At 43.4% G+C, this 24,636-nt stretch overlaps 1 protein-coding gene across 3 annotated transcripts in view; it reads left to right on the top strand.

Annotated features, from left to right (window-relative positions):
- Positions 1–22,660, top strand: part of esr1 (estrogen receptor 1) — a 204,294-nt gene extending 181,634 nt beyond the window's left edge. For all 3 annotated transcript variants that reach the window (XM_072265620.1, XM_072265621.1, XM_072265622.1), the window contains 3 exons: positions 13,945–14,078; positions 18,608–18,791; positions 22,370–22,660. In XM_072265620.1, coding sequence (XP_072121721.1) covers positions 13,945–14,078; positions 18,608–18,791; positions 22,370–22,589 — 538 coding nt within the window. In that variant the 3' untranslated portion in view covers positions 22,590–22,660. The remainder of the gene's footprint in view (positions 1–13,944; positions 14,079–18,607; positions 18,792–22,369) is intronic.
- Positions 22,661–24,636: the final 1,976 nt, after the last annotated feature.

Raw genomic sequence — 24,636 nt, 5'->3', positions numbered from 1 at the left:
TCCTCAGGAACTAGTCCAGAATCTAAAGAGTTTTGAAAAATTATCACTAATGCATCCACTATTTCTTGGGTTACTTCCTTAAGCACTCTAGGATGCAGACCATCTGGCCCTAGGGATTTATCTGCCTTTAATCCCTTCAATTTACCTAACACCTCTGCGAGGAGTGGCACCCCACACAGGCTTCCAATCTGCACCTTGTACGGCATGAAAATGCCCGACACGGGCCTCTCATGGTCTGAGTCGACGTTCCCTCTCCCCACTTCCCTACTAACATGTATTTCCTCAGTTCCTCCTTCTCACTAGACCCTCGGTCCCCTACTGTTTCCGGAAGATTATTTATGTCCTCCTTAGTGAAGACAGAACCAAAGTAGTTATTCAATTGGTCTGCCATGTCCTTGTTCCCCATGATCAATTCACCTGTTTCTGGCTGTAAAGGACCTACATTTGTCTTAACCAATCTTTTTCTTTTCACATATCTATAAAAGCTTTTACAGTCAGTTTTTAAGTTCCCTGCCAGCTTTCTCTCATAATCTTTTTTCCCTTTCCCAATTAAGCCCTTTGTCCTTCTCTGCTGGACTCTGAATTTCTCCCAGTCCTCCGCTGTGCCGCTTTTTTTGGCTAATTTGTATGTTTCTTCTTTGGAATTGATACTATCTTTAATTTCCCTTGTCAGCCAAGGGTGCACTACCTTCCCTGGTTTATTCTTTTGCCAAACTGGGATGAGCAATTGTTGTAGTTCATCCATGCGATCTTTAAATGCTTGCCATTGCATATCCACCATCAACCCTTTAAGTATCATTTGCCAGTCTATCTTAGCTAATTCACGTCTCATACCTTCAAAGTTACTCTTCTTTAAGTTTAGAACCTTTGTTTCTGAATTAACTATATCACTCTCCATCTTAATGAAGGATTCCACCATATTATGGTCACTGTTACCCAAGGGGCCTCTCACGACAAGATTGCTAACTAACCCTTCTTCATTGCTCTATACCCAGTCTAGGATGGCCTGCTCTCTAGTTGGTTCCTCGACATGTTGGTTCAGAAAACCATCCCGCATACATTCCAAGAAATCCTCTTCCTCAGCACCCTTACCAATTTGGTTCACCCAATCTATATGTAGATTGAAGTCACCCATTATAACTGCTGTTCCTTTATTGCATGCATTTCTAATTTCCTGTTTAATGCCATCCCCAACCTCACTACTACTGTTAGGTGGCCTGTACACAACTCCCACCAGCGTTTTCTGCCCCTTTGTGTTATGCAGCTCTAGCCATATCGATTCCACATCCTCCCGGCTAATGTCCTTCCTTTCTATTGCGTTAATCTCCTCTCTAACCAGCAATGCCACCCCACCTCCTTTTCTTTCCTGTCTATCCCTCCTGAATATTGAATATCCCTGAATGTTGAGCTCCCATCCCTGGTCACCCTGGAGCCATGTCTCTGTGATCCCAACTATATCATATTCATTAATAACTATCTGCACATTCAATTCATCCACCTTGTTACGAATGCTCCTTGCATTGACACACAAAGCCTTCAGGCTTGTTTTTACAACACGCTTAGCCCTTACACAATTATGTTGAAAAGTGGCCCGTTTTGATTTTTGCCCTGGATTTGCCGGCCTGCAACTTTATCTTTTCACCTTACTATTTTTTGCTTCTACCCTCATTTTACACCCCTCTGTCTCTCTGCACTTATTCCCATTCCCCTGCCACATTAGTTTAAATCCTCCTGAACGACAGTAGCAAACACTCCCCCTAGGACATTGGTTTCAGTCCAGCCCAGGTGCAGACCGTCCTGCTTGTACTGGTCCCACCTCCTCCAGAACTGGTTCCAATGCCCCAGAGATTTGAATCCCTCCCCCTTGCACCATTTTTCAAGCCACGTACTCATCTGAAATATCCCCCTATTTCTACTCTGAATAGCACGTGGCACTGGTAGTAATACAGAGATTATTACCTTTGTGGTCCTACTTTTTAGTTTATCTCCTAACTCCCTAAGTTCACCTTGTAGGACCTCATCCTGTTTTTTACCTATATCGTTGGTACCTATGTGCACCACGACCACTGGCTGTTCACCCTCCCACTCCAGAATGTCCTGCAGCCGCTCAGAGACATCCTTGACCCTTGCACCAGGGAGGCAACATACCCTCCTGGAGTCTCGTTTGCGGCCGCAGAAGTGCCTATCTATTCCCCTTACAATCGAATCCCCTATCACTATAGCTGTCCCACTCCTTTTCCTTCCCTCCTGTGCCACAGAGCCATCCATGGTACCATGAACTCGGCTGCTGCTGCCTTCCTCTGATGAGACATCTCCCCCAACAGTATCCAAAACAGTATTTCTGTTTAGGAGGGAGATGACCTCAGGGGACTCCAGCACTACCTGCCTACTGCTACGCTGTTTAGTGGCCACCCATTCCCTTTCTGCCTGTGTAGCCCTTACCTGCGGTGTGGCCAACTCACAGAACGTGCTATTCACGACTTTCTCAGCATCGCGGATGCTCCAGTATGAACCCAATCGCAGCTCCAGCTGCTCAATGTGGTCTGCCAGAAGCAGCAGCTGGACACATTTCCTGCACACATAGTCGTCAGGAACACTGGAAGTATCCCTGATTTCCCACATGCTGCAGGATGAACAAACCACGGGGCCGATTTCAGCTGTCATGACCTACCCAATACGCTACAGCCTCGCCGCCTTCCTTGCTTCAAATAAAATACCGCTGCAGACCGTTCTCCTTTTAAAGGAACTCACTTGGAGTGAAGCTTGTCCTCAGCCTCTGCTCGCCAAAGCCTCTCGAGACAAAGCCGTACTACTCTGTCTCCCTCTACTCTGTCGCCCGCTACAAGGTTGTACGCTCTGTCAAACTGCTGTCTTTTAAATACTCCCGCTGCCTCACGGGCTGACTTACACGCGCTTGCACAGTCCTGCCCCGATCAACCACCGAAAAAAAATAGCCAACTTCCACAAACTGCTCTCTTTTAAATACTCCCGCTGCCACACGGGCCAACTTACATGCGCCTGCGCAGTCCTGCCCTGATCAACCGCTGAGAAAAATGGTAGATAGAGTCATAAAGAAAGCTTTTGACACATAGGCCTTCATAAATCAAAGTATTGAAACCAGAAGTTGAAATGTTATGTTGAAGTTCTATAAGATGTTGGTGAGGCCTAATTTGGAGTATTGCATGCACTCATTTTGAAAGCGTGCAGACAAAATTTACAAGGATGTTGCCAGGACTTGAGGACCTGAGTTATATGGAAGGGTTGAAGCTTCCAGATTCCTTGGAACGTAGAAGATTGAGAGGAGATTTGATAAAAGGTATACAAAATTATGAAGGGCATGCATAAGGTAAATGCAAGCAGGCTTTTTTCCACTGAGGTTGGTGAGACTACAACTAGAGGTCATGGGTTAAGGTTAAAAGGTGAAATGTTTAAAAAGTGGACCATGTGGGAGACCTTCCTCACTCAGAGTGTTGTGAGAGTGTGGAATGGGCTGCCAGCAGAAGTGGTGGATGAAGGTTTGATTTCAACATTTAATAGAAATTTGGATAGGTTAATGGATGGCTATGGTCTCGGTGCAGATCGATGTGACTAGGCAGATTAATAGTTCAGCATGGACTGGATGGGCCGAACAGCCTGTCTGTATGTTGTGGTATTCCAAGACTCTGATGATATAACTTTCACACTAGGTGCCACCCCCAGCCACCTCCCTCTCTCCCTTCCCTCTTTCCACCAGCCTTGATATCTACAAACAGCCGAAGGAGGAAGCGTGACTGAGGAAGTTTTGAGAGCATTGCTCGCCTTCTCCCTCAGAGGGGAAGTATTTTATGGCGTCACAACAACTTTGACTGATGCAGCCCCTTTGCCTGAGTAAAACAGTCCAAGTAGAGATTTCAGTCTGGAAGGGGGATGGTGGATGTAGGTACTCCCCAACATTTATTCTCTTCTTCGGCAGTCCATCGATTTCAATATTGACTGAGGCCTGGGCAAGGTTGTATGGAAGACCGGCAGTTGCCCATGCTGCAAGTCTCCCCCCTCCACGACACCAATGTTGTCCAAGGGAAGGGCACTAGGACCCATACAGCTTGGCAACGGTCCCCAACATTTAAGTAGGATCCAAACAAGCATTTTATTTATTGTGCATTTTATAGGAAGACTACCTGCCAGGTGATGGTAAAGAGGATTAATGTGGACAGGTATTTAATCTCCGGTACAAGCTTGGTAGGTGAAAGGGCCTGTTTCTCTGCCTTGTTTCAGGGTGGAAGTGGCTCATATAAGGGGCATCATTTTAAGGTGATGGGAAGAAAGTACCAGGAGGATGTCAGAAGTATGTTTTTTTACACAGAGAGTGGTGGGTGTGTGAAAACACTGCCAGGGTGATGGTAGAGGTAGATACATTAGGGACGTTTAGAAAACTCTTAGTTAGACACATGGGTGATATAAAAATAGAGGGCTATTTAGGAGGGAAGGTCAGATTGATCTTAGATTACGTTAAATGACCATCACAACATCGTGGGCTGAAGGTCCTCTACTGCACGATACTGTTCTATGTTCTATGTGACTCCATAACTCAAAGTTCCGCCTTCTTTTAAGACAAACACATTAAAAGTGGAAAGAATGGCAAGGGGAAATCAGTCATAGACTGGGACCATAAGCTGGCCCTGCCATTTAAAGCACACACACCAGTTCAAGTGTAATTTCCAAGCAAAGTTACTTTTCTATGACTAATTTATGTGTTTTTGAGCATAAGTATGTGTTTATAGCTAGATATACTTTATTTGGTAATTTTATAGTATAGAGGGTTATCTTTAAAATAAACATTCTTCCTTTTATGTTTTTTATATAAATGAAAGAAGATGTGACGTAGTTGAATAGGGTTTAATTTGTATTATTAGTTTAACTCTTTCCTGATTTTTTTCTGAAAATTCAGTACTAGCTTTTACCTGTGGCTGACCATATGGTGTTTTGGGTTTTTTCCCTCAATGGACATGCTCCCTTTTCCAAGCTTGGGAATATCATTGGCTATTGTACTTTCTTTAGGTCTGGTGATCAACTTACTTTCCATCTCTGGATATGGATGGAGCAAGTTAATTATGAGTGGCCTAGGTCTTGAATTTATTTATTTTTCCCAGTTTACTTGTCTTTGCTGTTATAGTTGTGTGTAGTTTGTCCTTTTGCTTACTGAGGTCCACCCAGTCTTCCCCAGGTTATTCAATGGGAATCACAGATGAAGTCTCGTTGAAAAATGAGACTTCATGTGATGTAGAGAAGCAGCAACATCATAAATAACCCGTTATCGATCAGATCAAATAAGAATAAACATAAGCCAGGAGAGGATAGAGCAGGGGTTTCCAACCTTTTTCATGCCATGAACCAATACCATTAAGCAAGGGGTCCATGAACCCCTGGGATAGAGTATTATTATGACATTGATTAAATTTACTGTTCCATATAACTTATTCTAAAGACTGACCTGTTGGTACACTGTCCCCTTTTACATTTGCTAGAACTGCCAGAGGACCAGTCTGGAGCTCACAGGAAGTCCAGAGCTTGGGGGTCTCAGCATTCGGAGGCTCAGCTGTTAAGAGAGCAGAGTAGGACAACACAGGCATCTTAGCAATAGCACTGCTACTGACAGATGCTGGCAGCTTCATCAGTGCACAAGACCTCATGGTGAAGATGGGGAAGAAGCAGCCAACACAGACAAAAATGGAGTCAGGAGGGTGTGGTCCCATACAGTGGGCAGTTTTGGAGGGGGTTTGGAAGAGGGTGGACAGAGAAACACCTGGGTTAAAAGTAATAGTTTTAATGGCAATCACAGCATGGGAAGAGGAGGTAATGTCTGATTGTGGAGATTTGTTATGATTAGGCTAGATGACTGCAGTTTTGAGAATGTACTGTAGATGTCCATCACAATGAATCTAGAAGAATAATCATTTTATTCACAAGAATTGTATGAGCTAGTTATCAAGGGTGACACCACTTAAGCAAGCCTGTACATTCCATTTCATTAGGTGGCATATCCACACTTTATTCAGAACATGTCACTGGAGCACATATTAATGAAACTTCAATTGAACCATTCAGATATCTGTGGGGGCCTCTGGCTTTTATTATGATTGCACTCATATCATTTGTCATTTGGGGAAAGGGCTTTAAGTATTTGACATGCAACTTGCAACATGATTAACTATGAAGAAAGCTGTGCCATGATCAATATCAATATCTAAGCATGAGATTCCTCGTCATGGGAAGGGTCTTGGCCTGAACCATTGACTCTTTATTCCTTTCCACTGCCTGACTGACTGGGTTCCTCCAGCATTTGGTATGTGTTACTAGTGGCTGAACCAGTAAACCAGACTCACAATACAAAGAATACAACCCACCCAGTCAAAACACTTTTCGTCCCTCTTCCCTCCGGCAGAAGGCTCAGGAGCTTGAAAACTCGAATGGCTAGATTTGGGAACAGCTTCTTTCCAACTGTGATAAGACTGCTGCACGGATCCTGACCCGGATCTGGGCCGTACCCTCCAAATATCCAGACCTGACTCTCCGTTTTTTTGCACTACCTTACTTCCCATTTTTCTATTTTCTATTTATTATTTATAATTTACATTTTTAATGTTTACTCATTTTAACTATTTTTAATATTTTTAATATTTAATATTTGTAATCCAAGGAGTGGGAAGCCCAGAATCAAATATCGCTGTGATGATTGTACGTTCTAGTACCAATTGTTTGGTGAAATAAAGTATAAAGTATAAAGAACACGAGTTCAATTCCACCAGGGTGATGGAATTTGAACTCAGTTTTTGTTTGAAACAAAATTAGCTGATCAAAAGCTGGAGTCAGTGAGCTTAGCCACAAATTTGTCAAAAGTGCTACGTGTAAAGGCCCATTGTCTTTTATATCTGGCCCATGTGCAACTTTGGTCAAAAACCAACATGGTCAGGTAAACCACCCAAGCACGACTAGGGAAAGGAGCCAAGATTGCCACCTACATCAATATCCAAAGGAGAAATAATTCAAATAGAAATTTATGCTTTGAGATTCTTTCTCCATATTAGGTCGGATTGTAGTTTCGTCCTTTCACCAAGGCTAATTTCATTAAAATTCATGTGCCTTTACTAGGACACAGCATGTGGGTGTTAGCGTTAGTGCTTCTGACAGAGGGTGAATTTCTAGGCAACAGAATGCAATGTATACTGTATGTCTGACTGTTACTGCTTTGCAAGTCTGCAGTGAAATGGGATCACTAGTGGGTAAGTTAATGGTAATAAAATTGGGAAATATCAATTCAACATGTAACTAGAAGATAGATACAGATGAGACCTTTATTTACTAGCTCATTATCACAGTGTACAATGGATTTCTGAATCATTCCATGATTACCTAAGTTCCACACGTGAAGTAGTATTTCCCAACATGTACATTAGTTTCATCAGGAACATTTAGTTTTTGATTATATCCCTGATCCCTACCATTTACTTCCTTATACCCTTCGATTACCTATCAGTTTTTCATTTCCATGTTGGAAATAAGAGTTCTTGCTCATTTTCCCCTTCATCCTGTTGACATTAGTGACTGAGACTAAGCCAAATGTAAACTTTGTTTTTCTTACTCTGGGGAAAATCATTCCCCTGAGGATTGGATTTTAATATCTTGTAATGGATGGAATAAGGAGAGGTGCATTTTGGATAAAGCACTGATGTGTACTCCAAACCTGCCTAACTGTTATGCATGTTTGATTGATGATATCTCAGCTTCCATTGCAACTTCATTAGTCATCACTCAACATCTGGTTACTGCCTTAGCAGTGCAGACTGTAGGGATCAGGGGTCTGGTCAAAGAGGTCGGGAGGCTGTCCCAGCAGTTTACCAATCTGCTTCTAGCAGGTTACCAGAATTGCCAAGGAGTACTTTGAGATGTGACTGTGGTCAGTGGAGCAGCTAGGAGAGAGAGTGGTGTGATCTCGATTTTCTTTCGGGATAAATACAATCGTGATCTCGCCACTCTCCCCAGTGCCCCTGGCTGCTGTCTATCAGGCCATCAGCACAGATTCCGGCTTCTGGCATGATCCTAATCCAGGTCATCTCGGCCCAGAGCTGCTGGATGTCATCCTTGAAGGCCACCAGCAGTCTCCTCCACTCTAAGCCAGCGCTGAGTCACCAGGCTGGCTGCAGCCATTTGCACAGGTAAAGACACATAGAGGAAAAAGGGACTGCAGAGAAGGACTCATTCAAATCAAATTTACAAATTTGGCTTGGAGAATTCATTTTGCTGGCTTTTTAACGCAGTCAAGCAGACACATTCGTGGTCAGTGAAAGTGAAGGGTGCTCAGGTTTCTGATAGCTACTCCTGGTATTTCACGTGAATGCACTCTTCTGCTGGACTTTATAAGGCTTGACTGAGGGAGTGCAATGCTGTGAATGATCCCCACCGCCACTAAGGCCAACCCCCATGAGCAACTGGCATCAGCTTAACAGCAGGGTCTCCTCACTAAGGGGCAATGTTTTCACTGATTTCAATGCGGTGGAGAGGAGGGGCGAGATCCAGTTTTAATGTCTTCAGTGATTTTTAAAATCATTTATTGGTAGCAGCTTGCCGTGGACAGCTAGGCTGGATAAGGGTGGCCACCCATTGCCTCTTTCTGCTCTTCCTTCCACACCGCTTGCTGTGTAGCTGCTGGTAGGGGCTGAGCCCTCATGATGACTACAAGACCATAAGACCTAGGAGCAAAATTAGGCAATTCAGCCCATCGAGTCTGGTCCACCACTGCATCATGGCTGATTTATTTTTCCTCTCAACCCCATTCTCGGCGTAACCTTTGTCAAGCCCAGACAGTTCAGAATGGGAGACTGAAGACATGAGGAGTGCTATGAATGGCAGTACAGGTAGCATTTTGTGCCTTGTGCCTGGTGCCATGTCTGCTCATTGGAGCTGAAAGCTACAAGGTCACCAGACAGGCGCTGACACCTGGTTGCTACGTGATGACTTGTGGTGGTGCCTTGTAAATCAGAGCTCAGCACCTGCCTGGGGACATTGAAAATGCGGTGACAGATATTCTAATTACTGATCACCCTGACGATGCACATGAACTTGGGTTTACATCGGGGTACATTCCTGTTCCAGAGTTTACTTCAACACACAAAAGTCTTTGCTACCACCCAGTCCATCCCCTTTGTGAGGATGCACATTGCCCACTGAGGCCAGTCCTAGCTAGGAAGGAATGTGCCTGTAATGTACTTTTTATTATTGTTATGGGTATTTCTGGAAGTGTGAGCTGGTACTTTCTGGCAAAACAATACTCGAGCCATCCAGGAACTCAGGAATGGGAAGTCCACCCACCTACCTCCATAAGCAGCTGGACTGAAGGCCTGAGAATTTACCACTATAAGGACTGAGAAGGAAATGACAATTCATCTGCAGGAAGAGATATGGAGCATTGCAATTCCATTACTAGTTCTCTAGTTGCTGAATCATAAAGTTGGGGGTTCAAGACCTTCCTCGGAGTATAAGATTATAGGCCAGCACTCCAATGTAATCCTAAGGGAGTGGTTTTAACTGAAGCCTCATCTGCCTTTTCAGGTGGATGTAATGCAAACTTTTGAGGTTCCTGGGATTAGAGCGCTGTGTATGTGAGTGGGTTGGATGGAGGAATGGGGCTTGTTTCATTGCGGATCCTTCTTTGCTTAGTAAGTTCTGTTTTGTTGTATTCTGTGTTATTTTGCTGAGCATGGTAGGTGTACAATGTTGGTGCCAGAATGTGTGGCAATGCTTGTGGGCTGCCCCTAGCACACCCTTGGGTGTGCTGGCTGTTAACACATTTCACTGTAAGTTTCACTATACAGGACATGAGAAAATAAATCTGAATGTGAATATGAATGTAACCATTGACAGTGTCAGTGAAGAGTTGGAGAAATCCCCCAGTATTCTGGCCAATATCTAGCCCACAGTCAATGTGATTAAATGGAAAGGCCAGTGTTGGCTTGCTGTTGAAGGGATCTTGCTGTGCAAATGGGCCACTGTGGTTCCTGCTTCGTTGCCGTAACTCTACTTCAAGTGTATTTGAATGCCTGGGAAACATTCTGGAGTGTTCTTGAGATTGTGAAAGTACTCTCTTTAAAGGTATACAGTATATTTTAATGAGGAAGAATGAAGAGAAAGTAAGAAAATACTGCAAGAACACAAACAACAAATAAAAATTGAAAAAAATGGGAATCCATACTTTTAGAAGTGAACTTTCATTGCCAGTGGGGTTAATTTGCAAAACTAACACTAATCATAGAACTGATGAGTGATTTGCACATTGATGGGTAAGACTTGGCTTTCTGTAGCTGGTTTAGATTGTATCTGCTACAAAAAATTGGGGCACCAAGATAACATAGTGGTTAGCACAACACTATTACAGCTTGGGCCGTTCCAGCATTTAGAGTTCATTTCTGGTGCTGTCTGATAAAAGTTTGTACTTTCTCCCCATTCACAGGGCTTTCCTCCGGGTGCTCCGGTTTCCTCCCATAGTCTAAAGATGTACCGGTTAGCAGGTTAATTAATCATTGTAAATTGCCCTGTGACTGAGTGTTAACTAGGTGAGTTGCTGGGTGGTACATCTCGTTGGGCCAGATAGCCCTGTTCTGAGCTGTATCTCTGAATAATCACAATACACCATCCTTATAGAAACATAGAAAACCTACAGCACAATATAAGCCCTTCCACCCACAATGCTGTGCCAAACATGTCCCTACCTTACAAATTACTAGGTTTACATATAGCTCTCTATTTTTCCAAGCTCCATGTACCTATCCAAAAGTCTCTTATAGTATCCGCCTCCACCACTGTTGCTGGCAGCCCATTCCATGCACTCACCACTCTCTGAGTAAAAAACTTACCCCTGACATCTCCTCTGTACCCACTCCCCAGCACCTTAAACCTGTGTCCTCTTGTGGCAACCATTTCAGCCCTGGGAAAAAGCCTCTGACTATCCACACGATCAATGCCTCTCATCAACTTATACACCTCTATCAGGTCACCTCTCATCCTCCTCCGCTAAGGAGAAAAGGACGAGTTCACTCAACCTATTCTCATAAGGCATGCTCCTCAATCCAGGCAACATCCTTGTAAATCTCCTCTGCACACTTTCTATGGTTTCCAAATCCTTCCTGTAGTGAGGCGACCAGAACTGAGCACAGTACTCCAAGTGGGGTCTGAGCAGGGTCCTATATAGCTGCAACATTACCTCTCGGCTCCTAAATTCAATTCCATGATTAATGAAGGCCAATACACCATATGCCTTCTTAACCACAGAGTCAACCTGCTCAGCTGCTTTGAGCGTCCTATGGTCTCGGACCCCAAGATCCCTCTGATCCTCCACACTGCCAAGACTCTTACCTTTAATACTATATTCTGCCATCGTATTTGACCTACCAAAATGAACCACTTCACACTTATCTGGGTTGAACTCCATCTGCCATTTCTCAGTCCAGTTTTGCAACCTATCAATGTCCCGCTGTAACCTCTGACAGCCCTCCAGACTATCCAGAACACCTCCAACCTTTCTGTCATCAGTAATCTAACTAACTTATCCCTCCACTTCCTCATCCAGGTCATTTATAAAAATCACGAAGGGTCCCAGAACAGATCCCTGAGGCACTCCACTGGTAACCGACCTCCATGCAGAACATGACCCATCTACAACCACTCTTTGCCTTCTGTGGGCAAGCCAGTTCTGGATCCACAAAGCAATTTCCCCTTGGATCCCATGCCTCCTTACTTTCTCAATAAGCCTTGTATGGGGTACCTTATCAAATGCCTTGCCGAAATCCATATACACTACATCTACTGTTCTTCCTTTATCAATGTGTTTAGTCACATCCTCAAAAAATTCAATCAGACTCGGAAGGCACGACCTGCCCTTGACAAAGCCATGCTGACTATTCCTAATCATATTCTGCCTCTCCAAATGTTCATAAATCCTGCCTCTCAGGATCTCCTCCATCAACTTACCAACCACTGAAGTAAGACTCACTGGTCTATAATTTCCTGGGCTATCTCTACTCCCTTTCTTGAATAAAGGAACTCAATCTCAATCAACCCTTTATAGTTCTCAGCTGGTTCAAGTAGGTGACCAAAACTGCACACAATACTCCAAATTAGGCCTCACAAACGGCTTATACAACTTCAACGTAACATCCCATCTCAATGCATTAATTTATGAAGGCCGATGTGCCAGAAGCTTTCTTTACAACCCTGTCTACCTGTGATGCCACTTTCAAAGAATTATGGACCTGTATTCGCAGATCCCTTTGCTCTATCTATCATCCTACAATTGCTATTGGTTTCACATTAAGCATTATTCATTATTTTATTTCTGCGAAGGACTTAAGTAGATGAAGTTTAATGTGGACAATGGTGCCGCCATTTGCTTCAGGTTCATCAGTTTTCAGGTGATCAATGGCCAGGAACTCAAAACAAGCAAGAAGATTTGGAGGGCCAAATGTGCAGATCAGACAAGTATAAAAAGTGATTGAAAGGGTTGGATGTTAGCCTTTACACTTAACACCAATGTGTTTTCATTGGTGATGTAGTGCTGTCCAAATTAAGAGCTGTAACACTGTTTACTTAGGATAATTAATTCAAGGTCAAGTTTATTTGTCATTCAGCCATACACATGTATATTGCTTAACTAAACAGTGTCCCTCTGGGACCAAGAACATGCAGTCACAAACAGCACATAGCACATATAGTCACAAAAAATGATACTAGCACAAGACCCTGCGTGGTATGGCCTGAAGACTGGTGGTGCATGGGTTGTTGTACTGGAGCCACGTTTCTGCAAAATCGAGTATGCCGCAGTTTCTCATTTCGCACTGATGAATGTAAGTCAGCTTGTTTTGCGCTGTGTCCACCACAGTCAATCCTGCTTGTCTTCTATGGAATGAACAGTGGAGAGCAGCCCAGCACAGGTGATATTTCCAATGCACCTGCCGTGCCTCTGTTCTCTCTCACATCACTTCTGGTGTCTCCTCCCCTGGGTGGCTGTAACAGGCAACACCACAGCCTGAGAGCCTGGTCCACGCAACAACCGAGGCTATACAGCTGCTACTTGGCGCCTCTAGCCTCTTCTGTCAGTCAAGGAGGATGCACCTTCGTTGATGATAGTTTTAGCTTTCAATGTTCCAGTTGTTCCAGCATCTATAACTTTCACACAGAGAGTTTCACGTGTCTTCTAGCCTTTATGAAAATGTATTTCCTGATTTCACATCTAATGGCAAAGCTTCAAATTTAAACACATGCTGTTTGAATGAGGTTATAATCAAGGAAAAGGGAACATGCACTTAATAATCAAAGTGTGTCTGTCCAATCTAATCCTTTTAGCTGCTTGAACACCTTAATTAGATTGTTCCTTAATGCTCTAACCTTCTCTGAAAACCTGTTGTGTTTCTGTAATCTGTAGTGCTCGTGTTGTAACCTGATGTCATTCTATGCTGCACCTGTTCAAAGAGCAATGTATCATTTCTTGTATGGTGCTCAAAATAGAATATGTTACACAATGTATGTGGGGAGTGCCCAAGGTGCTGTGCACTGAACTATGACTTTCCTGCTCCACCTTTGTATTCTAACCTCGTTAAGGTAAAAGTACAACATTTAACCATTTGATCATTTGTCAGAGTATATGGCCTTCTGAACCTTTTTGCTTGTTTAGAGTTCCCGGTCATTCACCACCTGGAAATTGATGAGCCTGAAGCAAATGGCTACACCGTTGTCCACACTGACTTCACCTACCTTCATTTTGCCCCTTCGTTACCTGCCTCCAGCATTCCATTCGTAGCCGATTCTTTCCATGGAGGACAACGATGACTTCTCACTTTGGTTAATAAAATTCCTTGGCTGCCATTTTTCTTTAAAATGAACTGGCTAAACTTGTATGTTTCCAATTTGTTGCATCAGGAATGAAGGGAAATATGTGGAAGGAATGGTGGAAATATTTGACATGCTCCTAGCTACGGTTTCTCGTTTCCGACTGCTGAAGCTCCGCTGTCAGGAGTACATCTGCCTGAAGGCCATCATCCTGCTGAATTCCGGTGAGTCACAAATTCAGTCTGCTACCATTGCCCAACGTACACTTCTGTATACTTAACAGTTCGTATGTTGATATCAATGTGCTGAGAAATTTGTAATGTCCTATCAACCCCGTTCAGGATATTCTTCAGATTGAGACAAGATTTTAAAAATTAGTTTTTTATTTGTCACGTGCTCACAAAACCATACAATGAAATACATGGTGTGCGGCAATGACCAACACAGTCCAAGATGCACTGGGTACAGCCCACAAATGTCCCAATGCTTCCAGCGCCAATATAGTATACCTGCAACTTACTAACCCTAACTTGTAAGTCTTTGGAACGTGAGAGGAAGTTGGAGCACATGGAGGAAATCCACGCAGTCACAGAGATGACGTTTAAACTCCTCACAGACAGCAGTGGGATTTGAACCCTGACCTTCCAGCTGGTGCTCTAAAGCTTCCGCTAACCGGTATGATACTGTACAGCCCAGTGATTAGTTAATGGAGTAGAGGAGGGCTTGGGGTGAAGCTGATGAACGGAGAACAAGAACGACACAATGGGTAGAGCTGCTACCTCACAGCTCCAGTGACACAGGTTCAATCCTGACCTCCGGCACTGTTTGCTTGTTCTCCCTATAACCATGTGGATTTCCCCCAAGGGCCCCAGATTCCTCCCGCATTCCAAAGACATGCAGATTAGTAGGTTAGTTCCTACTGTACCTTGTGCCCAGTATGAAGATGCAGAATGAGGGGGGAATAGGTTGAGCAAGACAGGGTTTTCCCCTTCAGAGAGAAGGAGGATGAGAGGTTCTGGACAGAGGTCTGCAAGATGATAAGGACCATAGATCTAGTAGATGGGTAAAGACATTTTCCCAAGGTGGAAGTGGCTACTACAAGGGGAGGTAATGTTAAGCTGATTGGAGGAAGGTATGGGGGGAGATGTCAGAGTTCTTTACTCAGAGAGTGGTGGGTGTGTAGAACACCCCACCAGGGGTGGTGGTAGAGGCAGATACATTAGGGACAGTTAAGAATCTCTCAGAGAAGCATGTTGATAATAGAAAAAGGGAAGGCTATGTGGGATGGAAGGATTATATTGATCTTAGAGTAGGTTAACAGGTGGCACGACCAGCATCTTGGTCAGAAGGACTTGTTAATAATGTTATATATACTGTGTAACAAAAAGAATTAGTGTAAATGGTTGTGTCATGGTCCGCTAGGACCTGATGCATCAAAGAGCCTTTTTCTGTGCTGTATGACTCTATGAATCTAAGAAATGCGGGAGAGAGGTTTAAAGTGGAAACTTGCGCTTGTGAGCTGATCATGGAAATAGAGCTTTGTCATGACAGAATATAATTGATGTTGAACAAATACTGGCCTCCAAACCCTGACAGGGAAGCTGGTATTGGCTAGCAACTGGCTCAGTTGGAGTATGCCTGCATGGAGTGTCTGTGGCAATTTTACTGATGGAGGTTGCTGACTCATTGAGAGGAGCTGCCGCCATTGTCCCTGCTGCTCCAATGGATGCTTGGTGTTGGACCAAGGCACCATCCCAGGTAGATTCCAGAAAGAGGGAGGAGTTCTGGAGATCTTCTGCTTGGACACCAGAATACAGCAGATTACTTCCACTGGTAACATGTATTAAAGTACAAAGAGGAAGAAACTGGTCCTAGCCTCTTCTAATCTGTCCTTGTAAATGTAGTCCCTTATAAGACATAAGACAATAGGCCATTTACCCCATTGTGTCTGCTCCACCATTTGGTTATGGCTGATTTACTTACCATCTCATCCCCATTCTCCTGCCTTCTCCCCGTAGTTTTGACACCCTTACTAATCAAGAACCTATCAGTGTCCACTTTAAGTAAACCCAATAACTTGGCCATCACAGTCGTCCGTGGCAATGAATTCCACAGATCCATAACTCCCTGGCTAAAGACATTCCTCCTCATCTCTATTCTAAAGGGACATTCTTCTATTTGGAGATGGAGCCCGCTGGACCTAGACTCTCCCACTATTGGAAACATCCTCTGCAAGTCATCTCCATCTAGGTCTTTCAAGAATGAAAGCACATATCATTCCTGAAACTATTCTCATAAATCCTTTCTGGATCCCACCTATTACTTTAACGTCCTTCATCCCCTTTATGAAGTCATAACTCTTTTACTTTTATAGTTGGAGGTCCATTCTTGAGACATTAAAGAAAGGAAAGGCCAGTATTTTTATTATGTTCTTAGGTCTATCAGTGCAAGCTACAAAGGAAAATATAATATAGAATAACTTAGTGATTCTTGATGTAATAAAGCACATATACTCAGTGCCCACTATATTAGGTATTTACTGAACCTAATAATGTGGCCACTAGGTGTATGTTTGTGGTCATCTGCTGCTGCAATCCATCCATTTCAAGGTTCAATACGTTGTGCATTCAGAGATGTTCTTCTGCACATCACTGTTATAACATGTGGCTATTTGAGTTACCATCACCTTCCTGACAGCTTGAACCAGTCTGGTCATTCTTCTCTGACCTCTCTCATTAACAGGGCATTTTCGCCCACAGAACTACAGCTCACTGGATTTATTTTTACACCATTCTCTGTAAACTTTAGAGACTGTTGTTCATGAAAATCACAGGAGACCAGCAGATTCAGATACTCAAACCACCCCATCTGGCAGCAAAAATCATTCTACAGTCAAAGTCAGTTAGATCACATTTCTTCCTCATTCTGAAGTTTGGTCTGATTAACAACTGAACCTCTTGACCATGTCTTCATGCTTTTATATCTTGAGTTGTTGCCACGTAGTTGGCTGATTTAGATATTTGTATTAACAAGTTGGCGTACTTAATAAAGTAGCCACTGAGTGTAAATGAAGGACAAAAAATCAGAATGGAGACAAATTAAAAAGACGTGATGAGCAGAATAAGCCATTTAGAATATCCTTGCCAATCTTCCAGTGAGTGATCAGCACAAAATCTGAGAAAGTGACATAAGGGAAAGTACAGCATGTTTGATTAATCATCTTGCCTTGGGCACAGAGATCAAAGGCACAGATAGCTGGTTGCGGGAGAAGCCTTTATTCAATCTGTTTTTAATCAAACGGAACAATAGCCCTTGTGTGAATTAATCTGTTCTTGAAGGAGACGTAATGAGTTTTACTGTGGGAAATGGAAAGCTAATAATTGGTCAACAAAATCAATACATTGTGATTCAAGCAAATTCTCAACTCCTCTGATTACTGTGACCATTTCTTCTCCTCAATCTGACCGGGTAATTAAGTTTCTCCTTACAACTAGTCTATCCTCACCACAATTTTTGAAAATTGGCCATCTATCATTTGAAAAAGGGTCAAAGGGCACCCACCAAATGATTTGGTATGTGATACTGCTATATTTTTCATTGTACACTGACTTTCTTGCCCCTCTTCTCAACCCCATGGGTGAAGCATGATATTGATTGTCTGTAAATTCATCTGGATGTCTCCCAGTGAAGTTCTGTAATATCTCTGTGCTTCCGATATAATTTTTACATCAGGTTGTTACATAGTGATGTAATCCATTTAAAAATAAGATTTTCCAGAAGAACCATGCTTTAATAATGTTACACTGGAATGGGATCCCTGTAGGGTGATCCTTTAATTAACTTTAATCACTTGGACATAACAAGATTAAACAGGATTAAACGTTCCTGTACCCGTGCCTGTGTATAACTCGCACTGTTTTCCACCACTCTTCCAAGATCCCTGGTGACTTTCAGACCTCATGCATTCACAGATTAAGCTGTCCACCAATGTGCAGGAGCCCACGCCAGAGGCTGTTGAATTCTCTCACTATAATTACCTGCTTCCCTATCCCTGTCACTAGGGGCAATGTTTTGGTCATCTAGTATTAAAATAGTTTATTGCATTCAATTCTGCTCACCGCAATATAGGAAAGACGTGGAAACTTTGGAGAGTGTGTGGAAGTGGTTTACCAGGGTGCTACCTGGATTAAAGGAGTTGTGCTTAAAGGACGGTTGGACAAACTAGGATTGTTTTCTCAAGAGTAGAGCAGGCTGAGGGGAGACCTGATAAAAATTTATTAAGTAATGAGAACAATAGATAGACATCTGATATCTTTCATCCAGGGTTGAAATGCCTAATACTAGAGGGCATGCATTTGAGGGGGAAAGCTCGAAGGAGATGTTCAGGAGAAACTTTTACATAAAATGGTGGGCACCTGGAAGGCACTGCCAAGGGTGGTGCTGGAAGCAGACACAATAGAGGTGTTTAAGGGACTTTTACATAGGCACACAAACAGAGGGGCATGGACAATGTGCAGGCTGAAGGGATTAGTTCAAGTAGGAATTTTTAGTTTAATTAGTTTGGCATAGCATCGCAGAACGAAGGACCTGTTTCTGTGCGGATCCATGAATACTCTTGGGATGTTGTGCAACATTAATGGTGCTATATAAAGGCAAGTTGCTGTTGTTGTCAGTGCCACAGAAAGGTTTAGCCTCCAAGCTCATTAATGTTCCCAAAGTGCACTTCCTAATTGGCTTCTCTGCTTCCTCACAGGTGTGTTCCCTTTCCTCTCAAGTACTATGGAGGCTCTGAACAATAGTGAGCAGATTCAGATCATCTTGGACAAAATCACTGATACTTTGGTTCACTTTATCACGAGGGCTGGGCTCTCACTGCAGCAGCAGTCTCGACGGCTCGCCCAGCTCCTCCTCCTCCTCTCCCACATCAGGCACATGAGGTGAGCACTCGGTACCCGGTCAACTGGCAGCGAGCCATAACTCCTAATTTTCCAGAAATCTGAAGCCCTGACCCTGCACCAACCCCTCAACCGCGCATTCATCTGTACTATCATCCATTCCTGCCCCGACTAGCCGAGCTGACAGGTGTTGGCAAGGCCAGTTTCTGGGGACCCTGAGGAAAAGAAGGCTGAGGCATGACCTTGTAGACACTTGAAAAATAATGGATTAGCATAAATCGATCTTTGGTGTTTGGCGCAAAAGTTGGGAAGCACAGCTGTGCACCTGATAGGGCTGCTGCTTCACAGTTTCAGTGACTCATGTTCAACGTTTCTTCCAGGACTGTTTGTGTGGAGTGTGCAAGTTCTCCTTCTAACCACATGTGGTTACTCCCGCTGTGCCAGCCCCTTCCCTATTCCAAAGGCAAGCAAATGGGAAGGATGGTGACCATTGATCTGGGAGAATAAAATGAGATTAGTATCAATGAGTGCTTCAAAGTTGGCATGCACTCTGTGGGCTGAAGGGCCTGTTGCTATTCTGTACAACCCTCAGAAAGAGCAAGTGCAGGGCCATAGGTACGTGGTTCTGAAGGGCTGGTATATGATAGCCCTAATGAATAAAATAGAATTCACCCTGAAATTTGAGAAGGAGAAGATAAAGACAGAAGTCAAAGCTAATATAAAACCTAAAGATAGGGCGTACAATAGAGCAAAAATTAGTGTGAAATTAGAGGATTGGGAAGCTCTTAAAAACCAACAGAAGGCAACTAAAAAAGTCATAAAGGAGGAAAAGATGGAAGATGAAGGTAAGCAAGCCAACACTATTAAAGGGGATGCCAAAAGTTTCTTCAGATATATAAAATGTAAATGAGAGGTGAGAGTAGGTATTGGGTCACTGGAAAATAATGCTGGAGAGGTAGTAATGGTGGACAAGGAAATGGCAGACGAACTGAATAAGTATTTTGCATCAGTCTTCATTGGGAATACACCAGCAGTGCGTCAGATGTTCAAGAGTGTCTGGGCTAAAAAGTGTGTGAAGTGGTCATTACTAGAGAGAAGGTGCTTGGGAAACTGAAAGGTCTGAAGGCAGATGAGTCACCTGGACCAAAAAGTGTACTCCCCAGGGTTCTGAAAGAAGTGGCTAAAGATATTGTGGAGGCATTAGTAATGCTCTTTAAAGAATCACTAGATTCTGACACGATTCTGGAGAACTGGAAAATTGCAAATGTCACTCCACTCTTCAAGAAGGGAGAGAGGCAAAGGAAAGGAAAGGAAATTATAGGCCAATTAGTCTGACCTCAGTGGTTGGGAAGATGTTGGGCGTCCATTTAGAATAGAGATGAGGAGGAATTTCTTTACCTAGAGAGTTGTGAATCTGTGGCATTTGTTGCTACAAGCGGCTGTGGAGGCCAAGTCATTGGACATATTTAAGACAGAGGTTGGTAAATTCTTGATGAGTCAGGGCATGAAGGGATACAGGGAGAAGGCAGGAAATTGGGGCTGAGAGGAAAATGGATCAGCCATGATGAAATGGCAGAGAAGACTTGATGGGGCCGAATGGCCCAATTCTGCTCCTATATCTTAAGATCTTATGGTCTTAATGTAGAAGGGCATTCTGAAGAAACATTTTACCCAAAGAATTAACAAAGGGAGTTCATATGAGGGTGGAATAGTAGGATGTATTCTGTGGATTAGATGAAGAGGATGGGGAAGAAAGCTTGTGTGAAGTAGGAACGCTGCTTTAAACTAGCTGAGTTAAAGGAGATAGAATTATGGAAACTGATTCTTAGACCTACCAGGTCTGTGCTGACTCATTTCTGTGTCAATTATTGGTTATAGTTTGATGTGTTAGTCCCACAACTAAGGCCCTTACAAAGGTTAAAAATAACTTCATCATTAGGTTGTTTTGAGTATTTAATTTTTTAGAAATTCAGTTCATAGGAAATTAGATGTCAAGTTTGAATCCATGGCACTGAAGGTGTCAGCAGGGAAGGGGTATCTCAGTTTGTAGGGTGGTGGTCTCCACCTTTCCCCATTCACATTGCCCGAGGCACGTCACCTCTCAGCTCCAGGTGTGGTGGAGAAAGAGAGACAGCTTGGTGGTGTGAAATGGTCTATAATATCCTAGGAATTCCGCCTGATTAATCCTGCCAAATCTACAAGGACAAGTACTCTGGGAATTAGGGTCAATGGAAGTTAGAAATATACTGAAATTATGAAGCCTGGGCTTCACAAGTAAGGGAATTGAGCGGTTAGGCTAGCTGGAGTATCGTCCATTTACAGGCATTACCACTCAGGAAGGCTGTCATCCGTATCATTCTCAATTCACCAGAAATTGCCTTCCACCACATTTACTTTACTTTGGGGTCAATCCTGAAATCTCGTTTAATGGTTTAATGTACCTGCTTACCTGTCTAATGGTTTAATTTGAAGTAAACCACTGGAATCTCAATAGTGGCAAGGTTATTTCAGAAAAATGTTTTGCAGTTAAAAGCCTGAGTTTTTAAAGTATTCTGCATATTCAAGATGAAATGTAGAACTGATGGTGCTTTTAACTTCTTCCCTTAGCTGTTTGTTTTGTACTATAGTTCCTGCTGAAAGCTGCTGTTCACCTCCTGAGTGTTCCCGATCTATATAAGTGATTTTTTTCTGGTGACCAGCAGTGTAATTGACTAGCATTACTACACCTTCCAATGTTCTCCTAATATTCCATTGGAGTGGCTGGTCTATAAAAATCATGGCATGTTTTTGGGTGGGAATGAGTTAGACAATGATTGGAAGACAAAAAAAAACTTGCAGATGTTGGAAATCTGAAAATAAAATAAAAAGAAAATGCTGAAGATATCCGCAGGTTCTGCACTTTTAATTTATGGTCAGGCGACAACTGTGGAGAAGAGGGAAGAGCTCACCTTGTGGGTTAATGACCTTTCATCAGAACTAGAAAAATCTAAAAGTCAAAGATGTTTAAAGCTGCAGGTAAAGCAGAGGAATAGAGAGGTTGGAGGGAAAGTTTGTGATAGGGCGAGACCAGGAGCCAGGAGAAACTGAATGATGCAAGAGATGATGGTGCTGGCTGAGGGGGAGAGAGTGAGAGAGTGAGTGTGAGAGAGGGTGTCAGTGTGAGTGAGAGAGTGAGTATGTGAGTGTGAGAGAGGGTGTCAGTGTGAGAGAGAGTGTGAGAGTGTGAGAGAGTGTGAGTGGGTGAGAGAGAGTGTGAGAGTGTCAGTGTGAGTGAAAGAGAGTGTGAGTGAGTGTGAGAGAGAGAGTGTGAGTGTGTGTGAGAGAGAGAGAGAGAAACAATAATGATTTGTTAATCGTGGCTGATCTATCTGCCGAAGGTGTAAATAGGAGATATCTTTCACCTCATTTCCAACTTCTCTGTAGCTTATATCCCTGATTTTTAACTTTTCCTGGTCCTGATGAATGGTTGTTGACCTGAACCGTTAACTCTGTCCCTTTCTTCACAGATGCTGCCTGACCTGCTGAGCATTTCCTGTTTTCACTCAGGATATTTCTTTCTATGTAGTGTGTAGCTGTGACAATGTTGAACTGATTTCCCCACAATGTGCTTTTATCACCAGCAACAAGGGAATGGAGCACCTGTACAACATGAAGTGTAAGAACGTGGTGCCGCTGTATGACTTGCTGCTGGAGATGTTGGACGCTCACAGGATGCACATGCCAATGGATCCCGCACAGCCCAGTGGCATCGGCACAAACCCACTGAGCAGGGGGACCACGTCATCCACTTCTTTGTTGTCACTACAGAAGACTGACGTGACTTTTGAAACATCCAGATAGGTAACTGATGCACTGCTGCACAGTATTAACAGAAATCCCAACAAAAAGAACTACCTATGATCACACGCAAAAGAAGCAAATGTCACTGCTGCAAAATCATATAGCTTCAGCTTCATCTAAATGCACTCCATCCAGGCCCTTGCCACAAAGAATGCCCGACCGACTGAGAACAGGAATGGTCAATGATGGAGGAACAATAAGTCATTTCCTGCAGTTCTTTACAAGTTTTCTAATATTGCTGAAAAGTTTAGGCACAATTCCAAATGCTTCTCAGATCCGTGCAAAAGATACTCACCAGAACTAAGGATTCACGTTGCGTAGCCTTTTAACAAGTACTTGGACAAGATGAGTTGCAATGGTAGTTTACCTCCTATTGGAGTGGCTGGTCTATGAACGTCATGTACCGTCAAACCTGCAGTCAAATCCGCTGCAGGCTGGTCTGGGATTTTGTTGAACACACTGTGGGATGTGGGCATTGTAAACAATTCATTGTAGTAATGAGTCGTGACCTTGAACTGCATGGTTAAAGGACACCCCCCCCCTCCCCACACAGTGCTGTTGAGTAGCGAATTCCCCATTTTTGCTCCAGGGATGACAAAGGAACGCTAGATGACAAAGGAACGCTAGGATAACTTGGGGGGGGGGGTTTCCATGTGACTGCTGCCCTCATCCTTCCAGGTGACAGGGGCCCTGGCTTTGGAACACTCTGCTGCCGTGCAGTTTCTCAATGGTATAACCTGTAGGTAGGCAGCAATGGTGGGGGAGCGTGCGTACATTTTGGGTGGCGGGTGAAGAGCTTCATGTTGGACGCCGTTGAGCTTACTGAGTGTCAGTAGAGATGCATTTATCCAGACAAATGGACAGTGTTCCATCTTATTCCCCACATACACCTTGAAGACGGTAGGAAGTCCTTTTGGTGTCAGGAGGCGAGCCACTTACTGCAGGATATCCAGACTTTGATCTGCTCTGGCAGTAAGTTAAGCTTCTGTCAAATGGTAATCGCTTTACCCTAGACTGTCAGTGGGGATGCTCACTGCTGGCATTTGTGTGGACTGAATGTTATTTGTCCCCGATCAGATTGTTGCTTGAATCTTGTCAAGATCTTCAGAGTTTTACAGGCATGGAGAAGGAATCCAGGCCTTTTGGCCCTTGATACATGTTGCCACAGGGTGAAAATACTTGTAGTGGAATGACTCTCAAGGCATTTCTTATAGCTTTGACTGGACAGCTAAAGTGGACACTGGAAATGTCACACTGGGACCTGGGGGACAATTTTTAAGGAAGGGTTGGGGCATTGTTAGGGCAGAATTAAAGAAAGTTTGCTTTTACTTATAACCTCACTCCTCCATCTTCAGCACCAAGTTTAAAAAAAGCAGAGCACACTATGTTATCTTTTTGGAATCTGCTTGTGAAGTTCTCAGTAACCCAGGCTATCAGTGTTGGTTGTATCTGTATCTGCATTGTTGAAACCTTTGGCTTATGGTGTGCTCATTGTTAAATAGAATGAATAGCTTATGCCCAGTGAAGACATTTATAAAACAAAGTAGATTTAAGGAGGCGTGTCCTTCCAGTAATTACATGTGCTTTGCACATCTGCAGAGTTACGTTTGATATTATTGTTGATTTAAACACTGAAACTATTGAGTTCATAGAAACTTCAGCAATTTAAACCCTTTTTAGTGGCAAATAGCAATTGGTTATATAGTGGCCAGCTTTGCCTCTACCCTAAAATAAATTTTAAAGTATAATGGATTTTACTGGGAACAGGAGCTGAGATCTTTGAACATCGCTGTGTAATTCAGACTCTGGTGTTTGCCTCAGGACCTGATTCCAGCAGTACTTTGGGAACATCCCATTCTAAACCTTGACAGGAAAAGGAGCAGTCCTTTGAACTGAGGACTGGGTTGAGTTGTCCAGATATAGGCAATATCTCACTAATTGGAACGCCCTTCTTTCTGCAGCAGGGCAGTTCATCCTGAATCACTGATGTATTCTCAGTGAGAAGATGTATCTCCTCTTTTGGAGTCTCATCTTTTGGCATACCATT

This window comes from Mobula birostris, chromosome 8 (genome assembly GCF_030028105.1).
Source record: "Mobula birostris isolate sMobBir1 chromosome 8, sMobBir1.hap1, whole genome shotgun sequence".
NCBI classification, from domain to species: Eukaryota; Metazoa; Chordata; class Chondrichthyes; order Myliobatiformes; family Myliobatidae; genus Mobula; species Mobula birostris.
The sequence above is the reverse complement of the archived record's forward strand: the minus strand, read 5'-3'. Positions and strand labels throughout refer to the sequence as shown.